Raw genomic sequence first — 12,300 nt, 5'->3', positions numbered from 1 at the left:
TTGTTACAAGCCTTTAGTGTTATTTTATACAGAAACCAATGGAGTCTGCAAATAGCAACACACAGTTGGAAATCAGCACTTGCCAAATAATACAGTGTGCATAATTCAGGATCGTGATACCGAAATTTTCTTGCAACGCCAGGTAAAATATCTTTCAGAAATAAGTCTTTCAGAAACAAGCCTTTAGTGTTATTTTATACAGAAACCAATGGAGTCCGCAAATAGCAACACACAGTTGGAAATCAGCACTTGCCAAATAATACAGTGTGCATAATTCAGGATCATGATACCGAAATTTTCTTGCAGTGCCAGGTAAAATATCTTTCAGAAATAAGTCCTCGTCAATACTCTCAAATGACTCATTACTGAGCACAATGTAAACATACATTTTGTAAGACTAACGTACGTACCCCAAAATGTCAAACGTTTCGTAAATTTCATCAATAAGTTTATGTTGTTTATATTAGCAATAGCCATTAGTGCTTTCCTCTTACGCTCGTGCTGCTTTTCTCTGCATAGATGTATATTATTTTGTAAACTGTTCAGATTTCATTGGTAAACGTCTATTTGATTGTTGTACTCTCGAATGTCGAGAACATTAGATAAAATCAGTCAACGTTATTTCAGACGCTTCTAACGTAGAGGACGATCAAATTGATATATTTTCGTACACTATATTATATAGATTTGTCTCTTTTATCATATGCTTAACATAGTTTATTAGGTTTCACTTCGAAGGACATGTCCACGTTAATAAATTTTCCAATGTGTTTAAAACTATGTATGAATATGCATATCGCATCTACTGTGCCTCTTTGATCATCAATATGATGCACTCAGACTATTCAGCCATCAAAGTGTTGCTGCAACAGACTGTATATCCCATCGTCTGGTACTTTAATATCATTTCTAAAGACTTCAAACTCCCTCAAAACATTATTAGCGTCACTGATTTTTGTCATTTTATACTGCAGTAAGTCTTTAATAGTAGACGACATTTTTTCCGTCGATGCAGTGCTGCTTGAAATAATTCTTTGAAACTTTGGCTCGCGACGAATTGTAAGAATGTGAGGTTTTTCAGTCCAAATCAGGTTTTGATGCGATTCAAGAAGTATGCGTGTCACGTAACCATTACTAAAAACGACCTTGCAAACATCAAATTTGACTTTCATATTGACCTACCTGACTCGGTTGGCTCCCTACTTATGAAGAATATTTTTTCCAACACTTCTATTCGAAGCAGAGACCTTGTGTGTATGACAGTACATCGCGTTAGTTGGCAAAGCTATGGCTTGTGTAGAGAGCTTAAACGCAAACCACGTATTTAGCATCAAGTAATCGTGTAGAAAACACGTAATAGGCTACTCCCCCTTCCAACCTAATATCAAAACATACGCCATTACGTTTTATGCCTTTTGGGATGATAAACACATATAGTAATTGTAGGCTAACTGGATAGATCCAGCACTCTCTCTCGAACTAATCAGATATTTGTCGATATTGGCAATAGCTGTTCTAACCTGGTGCAGATCAAACAATAATTTTGAGGCCAATCAAGAGCAACCATTTTCATTAAACTTGCAGCAGTTGAGGATGATGTAATCCCACAACAAGATTTATATAGCCTGGGAAGTATCGATCAATAAAGCACTTGCTAAATAGCGACCTGCCACTCATTTGTGCAGATACCGTACAAAGTCTCAAAACGTGATGATGATCCATAGTTTGAGTAGTGTTAATCTGCCACGTTTTGCCCCATTTGTACCTTTAGTGGTTTTCATACACGTCATAAGCCTATATCCCCATGACTGGTGACTTTCGTGGATTATTCATGCTAATGTTGAGAATAGCGAACAGCTTGCTTGTCAAGTCTGGAAGATATAATCCAAAAGGGTAAAAATGACACTACTTATGTTTGTATCCAGTGTTATATGATTTAAAGAACTTGCTGTACACCCTTACGGGTCTATACAAATATTGATCTGTAGCTTTCATACAGACTTCTCCACTCTCCTACATTTTACTACTTACATTTTTAATGTCAGTCATGACAGAGGTAAAATGTTTGACTCTGAAGTTGCGGAGATTATGCATAGACTCACGAATGATCCATTCTCCGACCTGTGAAAATTTAAAAATGGGTTAATATCATGTTTTTAGCATCTGAGCACTCTAAATGGATAAAATTATCTACGAGCTGAAATGAGCACAGCGTGTATTTGTATGTCGCGGTTAAGGTATCATGGCATATAATGATTCTGTCACTGTTACATTGCATATACTCTAATTGATTAATCGCGTTATATATTATATTTATAATTTGTGTTATGCATCTTTCATTTGTATTGTGTCTTGGATTTTCTCCATGATTATATTTTATGTATGTCTATATTGTGTGATTCAACTTAGTGATTGAGTTTAGAGCCTACATGTCTAAAACCATATTTTTCTTTTCATTTTAGTAATAACCATATTACATACATACTTCTCTATGATATTAGGCTATATTTTAAGAACATTATTAAATAGAGATAAACATGTTTATTGATGTTGAGTTCAAAGTCTAGCTTTGTTTATAAATTCTTAATGTTCTAGAAGCAAATTGTTTACGAATTTGAAAATTACTCTCATCCAGTTCTATTATTGTATCTAAGCTTTTTATGTAAATGTTGTTTACTTCAGAATGATTTATTGCTTCCTTAACATGCGAAGTGGGATCACATTTATGATGTGTTTACATTTTATTTGAGAGAAATTATTAATTTAAATTAATCACAGAAATGACAAAGTACTCATTACTATTTCTTGGGCTATAACTCTGTTTTGGGATTACTGTGAATGCATTCATGGGCTTCTTGGATTACAGCATTGCCATATATCAGGACTGTTAATACATTGCCACATTCCTGGCTATTGGCACATCAGTACGTACAAAATTGGGTTTCGTTCAGATCACCTCTGGAATTAATTTGGGACTCTATATTTACACTTGTGATATAACTTTGAGAAGGACAATTTGCGATTTAATTCACAATACTGTAATTTCCTTTTCATATTTCTAGGGAATATATTATTTTTTAATTTTACAAAAACATGTTGTATTTGCTCTTTTATGTTCTTTGTTTAATACTATGTGGTCATAATAGTTGAATGGTAATACTATAGTTATATGTATCGCTTAGTTTGCTATATTTACAAATAAGGGAGATTTATTCAGTCTTTTTATGTAAAAACTAATGTTAGTAATATATACATAGTTTTCTTTCAGAGTATTTGACTCTTGATTTTACACTCGACCGTGTTTTGAAACTAAGCAAAGCAATTACAAGGAAACTAATAATAACGTCCGCGTAAGGAAGTGTTGTTCGATGCCAGGAGATTTAGACAGGAATAGGGGTGCAGTCAGGACATTTTTTCCAGCTTAAACGTTTATTATATTTCATCCTCACCTTAGTGCAGTTGTTCTCAACCCCCAGGTAGCGAAGCGAATCAGGGCAGTGAGTAAGTTCTAGATGGTGGCCAGAATTTTCTTGAGGGTGGCAAAACATATCGAAATGTGGAAATGGGTCGTGAGTCTCCGAAAAAAAATTTGTTTCAGGGCTGCGGCCAAACAATGTTGGGCAATACTGTCTTAGTGTGACGAGGGAAGTCTTCACAAAACGTATGTTCGAGTGGGAGGGGAAAGGTTGGCGAGTAATACAGTCAGTGCTCTCGGTAGTAAAAAAGGGGAAAGATAGACACTGAATACTGGTGCTCCAGGGCGCCTAGCATCATTGCAGTGTCACTGCAACAAAATATCCTCCTATTTTAATAGAAGTAGACTATCAATCTACATACGAATGAATGTATTTCGAATCTCTCTAATTTAACCATTTTTAATAAAAGCAATTTCTTTTGAATATTTCTAGGCCATTTCGGATGACTTCAGATACGTTAAGCATATCAAAAAGAGTAACATTTTCACGATTTAGTTACGACTACTCACCTCCACTCCGGTAAACCTACACATAGATTCAATTAACTGTCCAGTTTGTTTTTCCGCATGACTTCTACATATTTCATATGCTGTCTAGAATAGATGACACATATACATAAACAATCAGCTGTTTCGAGCAGTACCTTATATATTTCAACTTTAATTTTAGTAAAACAAAGATATGTTTGTTCCGAAACTACGCTAGTCACATCAGACCCTAGACACTATAGACATTAATAAAGCGTGTCATAATAATAAGCAATACTTAGCTTGAAGTTTAGTCTCTCATCCAGAGTGACGAATGTCAAATATATATATATATATATATATATATATATATATATATATATATATATATATATATATATATATATATATATATATATATATATATATATATGTATATATATAGTTATAAAGACAATGCATAAGAACCATATGATGGCGAAAACCTAAAGAAGCATTAGCTGTTTGTAATATTTATAATCCCGTCTTTACAAACGCGTTTAATATGATAACTATGGCAGTCAGCAGATTAAAATTGCAATGATTAAATCCATGAGAAAGAAAACACAGAAAACGCTTTGCTTTATACCTACATTTCATTTACCAATTTATACCTTTTACATATATATATATATATATATATATATATATATATATATATATATATATATATATATATATATATATAGTTACCAAAATTATAGTCAGCAAAACGGTAATAGCTTTCTCATCTTCTAAGCCTTTACGTTCACATAAAACTTGGAAAGTGTCTGTCCATTGGTTGTCGTAAAGTTCAGAAAGCTGTTCCACCAATTTGTCCACACGGTTAGGGTCACTGAGATCCGCGATGTTAGGATTGCCTTCTGTAAGTTGCAAGGAGCCTTTCTCACTGAGCCTGGAGGATGAAAACATTTGTGTTTTAAAATACGATTATATTTAGAAATGTTTCCATGACATTATTTATTTATACAACATAGACAAGAATAAAAAATTTAATTGCGTAAAATTAAAACAACTTTTTATGCATTACGCTACTGACCTCCGAATTGGTTGTAGGAATAAGTATCGAAATGTAATGCTTCTATCTGTGATAACTAAACATGCATTTCACTTATGTTTGGGTTAACGTTTTCAGTGAAAGCGTTTGCTTTTTTTCAACACGATTAGCATTTGTCTTCTCTATGAAAGTACCAAAATATAAATACCAGTGTGACAAATGAACATTTGCTATAAAATAGTAGATAGTGTTGCAAAATAAAACAAATAAGACAATTCAAACTGTATAGAATACTTGTTGCGAATATTGGACATGTATGGTCAACCGTAAATAACCTTTACAGTCTCAATGCTTCATAATACGAGTAAACTCTTAGGAACATTCAACTACTCAATTGCATTGCGGAAAATGAGCAAATTTCATATAGTTTGACAAGGCAGAATACGGGAATGATTTAATAGGGAATCACTCTGTATTAAGAAATACATTCGGTGATACCAATTTAATCAAAATCTCAGCAACATATTAACGTATATAATTCATTTGAAATGAGGTTTGTGTCTTTGATGCAAGTATTTGCTCTTTTCGATGTCATATTTCGAGAATTCATCAGCACACATTTCCAATACATTAATGAATCTGACCTATTTTAATTATACTTAAAAGTCTAATGGGAAACAAGTAATATGACAATTAAATCATGAATACAACCTAGTGAGAAGCAACTGATTTTCTTTCTTCAGTTCTTCGATTTTTTGTTCTGAAGCCGTGATTCTTACATGGAGCTGTGCTATCGCATCTTGTTGATTATGGTTTGTCCTGTCATTAAGGAAAAATATCGTAAAGAATCTTTATTTCGAGGTATTATTTAATTTAAAAGCGACCTTCAGCAAATATTAGAGGCACATTTGTGTTTATAGATCCTACTATTAGAAGACACAACATATACCGAACACCAATAAAATTATGTTCCGCAAAGCTTTACATCATCACGTTCACTGAATTTAAATTGAAAGTGGTAAGTCTAAAAATTGTCTGTTTTATTCTCTTTCTCCTTTTAGTTGTAGTATGTTTGATACACATGCCTGTCAATGTAGCGGTAAAAATCAGCAGAAATGTTCGTGTATCTGAATCTTTCTCTCTCTCTCTCTGTCTCTGTCTCTCTCTCTCTCTCTCTCACTCTCTCAAAGACACACACATTAAAACCCTTAATGGTAAAAATAATATTCTTCGAGCAACACATATTTTCGTCGTATCCTTGTCCATGAAAGTCTTATAGTCGCTTTAGCATCATTTAAGTACTAAATCAGGTCCATTTACCAACAAAAGTGTAATGATGTTTCTAAATATGTATGAAATGGAGAGGTCTACAATAATTCATCTTCAGACCAATTCAACGATTCTTTTAACCTCTTTCATTAAAATATTTAGAGGATGATAGAAAGATTTAATTTCAATTCTTTCATTCTCTGCTGCTTTCAGCTTTTAATCTATTCTTCAGTGTCAGTATAATCGGTTAGGTTTTCGTGGCTTCTCCCACGTAAAGCATAATGGAATTAATGATAATGCCATTATCGGCATCAACGCCCACGACTAATTTTTGTCATATATTAATGCCAGGTATATCTTGAACTACAATTGCAATTGACAAGAGGATTTATACTATTAGTGTCAACATTTCTGTATAATTATTATATTCATTTTGTGTTTGCATTTACTACTTTATACTACATAATCTTTAAAGAATTGAAACAACCCTAAATGACATACTTTCTTACAAAACATCAGTTGAGTCACAGATTTCTTGGCTAACATAGTGTGATTCTACAAAAGCATTTTTTTAATACCAAGTTATTGTCAAAATACCTATAACTGGTAAATAATAGTATGTAGTTGTATCATAGCTATGTTACAATTTAATATATTTATGTTTTCGTTTTATTTTCCTATTTCTACTTAAATTTGTTTTAACCTTTATGTTGTGTTGGCATTATGTGATTTACATTCAAAAGCTCGGCCTAAATGCCAGACTTGTCAAAATATGTCGCGCATTGTTTTCTTCGGGAATGGTATGAAGTTAACAAAACATTACACTAAAAATTGCACTTGGTATTAAGTGTAATGCGAAATAAGAAAACGAAATAAAACAGAATCGAAATATACTCTTGACAATGATAAATATATGGCATCAATATAGGTACATATAATAATTTACTTACAAGTTTACAGGCGTCTCGTCATCGCTCTGCAACGATAAGAATATAGCTATACCCGCATACAATCAAGATGAAGTCATGATGAAATACATTTTGATAATAATGTGTCAAACACGGCTCAGAATAACCAAGCATATTTAGTCCCTGGACGACACCTAATGGAGGATTAGATTGGCTTCATGAATACAACCATCAACTATATTAACAAGTGACACTGGAGTAAATACTATTCATGGAAGAGGTGCATATTCACACATGCTAGTTAAGAAAACTGGGATGTTTGCAAGGGATATTGGATTTAATCAACTCGCTTTTAAGGACTCACTTTTAACATCAGATATCACAAGTAGGAAGGAACTTATTGTGCACGTAATTAAATTATTTTGATAATGCATTTTCTTTCAATAAATCTATGAATAATTTCCCAAGTATGATAGAGCGTATTTATCTTAATTAGACATAAATACCTGCTGCGTAACAAGCTGCCTTTGGGAATGGTAACTCTCAGTCCTTCGACCGAACAACCTACCCATGATTGAGTCAAAAACGTTCCTCCTAGAAGATGGTTATATAAGTAATAATAAATATAACAGCAGTTGAATCAAGACCAAATAAATTAAGCGAAAGTACAACATGTTCTATTGGTCGCAAGTGGATGGTGATTATGCTGCTGCTGCTGCTTTATTTCTGTAATACAGCTATATTTATAACCCCATTTCAAAAGTAATACAATCTTAAACAAGAATTGATAAATTTTACATTCAGTTATGAAGTGGAAATTAACAGCAATTCGTGCGTATAGAATTAATCAGAGTCATGCAAAATGAAGCATGACATACTGTCAACAAGACAACATGTATTATATTGGCTATTATATTGTCCGACGCAGTTCAGACAGTCGAAAAGTATCACTAAGGAAAGAAGAATGTTTCCTCGAGGTAAACTATACTTCCAATACATCGATTGCAAAAAGAGTAACCCTGGTAGTAATGTCAGTGGAGAAGTATGATATAGTATTTAAACTGGCTTGCAACATAGACCAAAAATACATTGAAAAATTCATGTTTTGACATTAATTCATTTTATGAATACACTTGAATTAACCAACTTAAAATGTTTTAATAACTCTAAGACATTCTTATTCATGGCTCTTCGAATTTGTATTAGAAATTAAGAGAACATTTTTGTGCTATACCATATTAAATTGTTAATCTAGAATTATAAATATGTCTACCATCTTTCATCGTCATTATATTAACCAATAATGATTATTCCGAGCGATTTCTTTTCAGAATCATACTTATATGTATATAATTCGAAGCAGAATAATTAATTTCTGGCAAATTCTGATCTAGACGTTATTTGTTTCCTTAAATATGCGGCTGAAACAAAGTAATATAGACACACAAACTCTCAAAAAATGTTTGAAACGGTAGAACTAAAAAGTAAGCAACGTTGTTGTTAATGAAGATGCTAAACAAATGCATGTTAACAATATTTACTGAGGAAATCTCAGAATTTGATTACACTCGGTCAAAATCGCTAATGATTCCCAAAGATGCCATTTAGTTTTCGTTAATATTCTTTGATCGGAATGTTATAAAAACATTTTCATTATTTGTTATTAATGTATAGATATCTCTATAGTTTTCATTCAATATTCAGTTCTAAGAGACACCTAGTATAATAACTATGACGTAATAGTGCCATTTGGAGATGTGCAGTACACATGGATCTACATACCCTTTATAAAAAAAGTTACATATAGAGTAAATCATGATAATGTTCATAGAGGTATATGCAATACATTAAATGCTGTTAAATGCTGTGAGAATCTTTAAGTAACATCCATTTAACTATTTTATGTATTAACATTAATGGGCACCTTGGTCCATTTGTATGCCGCAGAGGTGACGAAAATCCCATTCTTCGCAAAATAATGGAGACCAACGTGTGTGCGGTAGAAACGTGGATATTGAATTACCCAGATGGACACTGTGACGTACTAGTACAGAAGCATCCACTTTTTAACTTTTTTTGATACACCCTGACAATGCAATACCAGAAACAATACCGTTTAACCAAACGTTCTTCTGTTTAGGAATGCTGTACATGGTGTAAAATTGTAAACTTATTTTGCTTAGTTTTAAAATGGACTGATCCTAAATTACAATGATTTTGACACTATCCACTTTCCATAAGTTTCGTCTCTTGTAAAATGTTCTTGAACGGTGAGTTCTAATCAGACCATTTATACATAGTGGTCTACCTGTTAAACCTGGAGTTTAATGCGGTATATATATAAACCGCCAACTGTCTGGGATACCTCTTATTTTTCTATCATGCACATGCAAGCACAACCAGACGTGTGAAATCAGATGATTCCTTCTTTTATTGTAAAGAGCGAAGACATTTATCAAAATATATTACAAGTGGCATAACACCCTAATTATGAAAGAGTCTTACCGTCATCAGTAAAGTGTGAAGTACATACTCAAACGTGTGCAACGAAAAGTATCTTCTCGTAAAATATCCAGATAAAGTTTTACTTTGTTATGCCTATATTATGGCAGGAATCTGAGATTACTATCATATCTCATTATACATCTCAACACACCTGGAATTAATAAAAGAAGACTCTTTAATGAAATATGCAAGATTATAAGTCACTTACGAGCGTCCGGATATCTGAGTATCAGTCTGCAACGATACAAATAATACAGTATATTCTGTATGTAACAATGGTTGAAACTGAATGCAAGATATTACGATGCATATTTTAAACAAGACTGACGATAGGTACATGTTAACCACTTACATTGCAACTATACAGTGGATCAGAGCAACTACGTGCATTGTCGGCTCGATTGAAATGAAAATCGATACTTAGCTGTCACATATGAGAACATTATAACCAAAACAAGGTCCGTTTTCGAATATCTTAAGTTGAAATATAACGTTAACTTTTAACGCGATCGAGCACCATTGTAGGTATATTTCTTATAATAAAAAATATAAATATTCACCTGTAAAATCCTATCAAATTTCTTCGATCTTTATATTTACCTGTTTGATAAAGGATTGTTGTTCGGCATCGCTGTTCTTTCTAGTTTTGCTTGATCTGATACCCATAATCGAATGAAAGACGCAGACCCAATAAATTCAGTATCTGAAAAAAAATATTGGAGACCACTGACACAAGCCACATGCATAACCATAATAAAATATTTATAAAGAATTAATATAAAACTAAGGTTTTGCCACCCAGGTTTCGTCTACATGCTTCTGGGTTCTAATTTGTGATAAAACTCTAAGTGTAACCCCTAGGGATTGACTTTAAAGTTTAAGAGCGATATGAATGCTTACAAGAAAAATGAAAGTGCAACCCGTATGCTGACAGGGCCAAGATAACATGAATTTAGACAGTAATAAAGTACAGATATGAAGAAAAAAAATACCCCAAAACGTTGACTTGTTTTATTTAGAGCTGAAAAATAATATAGGTGATTTTTTATCCAATTAGGAGAAAAGAATTACAGGGCATTCTTCCTAAATTGATAATATTTTGTTATACTTACTGCTAATTCTCTGCCGAAAACGTCTGATGTTTACCAAATCTAATTGTAGAGTAAAAAAGCAGTCATCACAAAAAGTATTGACCTGTCTAAGTGAATCTATTGTATCATTAGTCGATGATTACCAATGCTAATAAGATTATGAAACTGATGCGGATTGAAACTTCAATAGGAGCCAATGTTTGATATGCCTAGCCTTATACACCGGGCAGCATGAATCTACGATTGCTAGTGCTTAACAGTACAAACGTCTTGTGTAAATACAATAATATACCGTCCAGAGTAAACAGACAAGAGGGATAGTCATGGATAATACTATGAAATACACCTGTTTCATATTTCTGTCAAAGGCATCAGCATATCGGAGTTGAAAGCATTTAATAATATAAATGATTGTGTTCACCTTTGTCTATTATTTCTGAAAAGCCAATGTGGCTTTTTACTAGTTATATATGTTGAGATCCCTTTCTCCAACTAGAGATATATCGAAAATATACGTCCGAATATTTAAGTTGTGTATTTATAATGACGATGTCATTTCTAAACCTCTATAACAATGATATCCTAGACCTTAACCGAACATATGCTTTAACGCAGATCCATGTTATTGTAGATGAATACAAGTTTAAAGATTGTACTTCTAGACACACAATCTTTATTCATTCAGGCTATGCATTTCTACATACAACGGGTACGCGCTCACGTTTGCTGCGTGCGCATCATTGTAATATAATAAGAGAGTACATATGGCAGAAGAAAATTATATTACTTACGTTAAACATAAGATGTACAAGGGACAAAGCTTTGTTTGCCTAAACTTGAATAAATAGAACGACTGAAGTCCGTGTCATGAATAATCTTCCGCATGTGACTGGTACAGATGGGGTGATGGGTGGGGAAATGAGGTGTGGGGAGTAGTAAAGGGAAACTTATCATTTTGCGATAAAACATACTTCATTAACGTGGATAAGCTTCTCATTAATGTAAACCTCCGATGTTTTGGATTTAATTTGTTACCTACATCTACTCACATGGAGACGATTTAATGATTGCATACCTTAAATTATAGTTGACCTAATTTTAGATGTATCGTTTAGTCTAGTACAGAGCAAGAAGGTACGTCTCCATAACTGCCTAAAGCGTCAGAAGTTTAAATGTTGCTATACTCACTCTACTTACCAATCGATTGCAATTTATGTATTTACAACGCAACAACCGAATTCAGGACTTGATCATCATCCTAAGTCAACACTTTCTTTTATGAATATCTGTTTATTAGTCCATTCAACAAAATGGCAGAAATATATTGTACAATTTACTTCCCTGTTGGGAGAAGGGAGAGCCTATTGGATAGAGAATCTCCCTCTAAAGTAAATGCTTACTAAATTTATTATCGCCTTTTTGCTGCATCGCTGACTTGAGGATTTCCCCAAACTCTTATGATATTTGCTCTGTGAATTATTTTGATCCTTTGCTACCACCTGATCGTTTTTTACTCATAATTATAGCGAGACAAGGAAACATCATTTT

At 33.1% G+C, this 12,300-nt stretch overlaps 1 protein-coding gene across 1 annotated transcript in view; it reads right to left on the bottom strand.

The window, feature by feature from the left end:
• Positions 1-12,083, bottom strand: part of LOC149800339 (uncharacterized) — a 52,684-nt gene extending 40,601 nt beyond the window's left edge. The window contains exons 1-10 of the mRNA XM_089958391.1: positions 11,950-12,083; positions 10,774-10,812; positions 10,262-10,364; positions 9,870-9,895; positions 7,663-7,750; positions 7,199-7,224; positions 5,691-5,798; positions 4,676-4,877; positions 3,986-4,069; positions 2,032-2,121 (exon numbers count right to left, since the gene is read on the bottom strand). Coding sequence (XP_089814517.1) covers positions 2,032-2,121; positions 3,986-4,069; positions 4,676-4,877; positions 5,691-5,798; positions 7,199-7,224; positions 7,663-7,750; positions 9,870-9,895; positions 10,262-10,327 — 690 coding nt within the window. The 5' untranslated portion in view covers positions 10,328-10,364; positions 10,774-10,812; positions 11,950-12,083. The remainder of the gene's footprint in view (positions 1-2,031; positions 2,122-3,985; positions 4,070-4,675; positions 4,878-5,690; positions 5,799-7,198; positions 7,225-7,662; positions 7,751-9,869; positions 9,896-10,261; positions 10,365-10,773; positions 10,813-11,949) is intronic.
• Between the last annotated feature and the right edge of the window lie 217 nt (positions 12,084-12,300).

The sequence above is a fragment of the Sinohyriopsis cumingii genome, chromosome 5, assembly GCF_028554795.1.
Source record: "Sinohyriopsis cumingii isolate HCF-2022 chromosome 5, ASM2855479v2, whole genome shotgun sequence".
In the NCBI taxonomy this organism is placed as follows: Eukaryota; Metazoa; Mollusca; class Bivalvia; order Unionida; family Unionidae; genus Sinohyriopsis; species Sinohyriopsis cumingii.
This window is presented reverse-complemented; position numbering and strand designations above follow the sequence as displayed.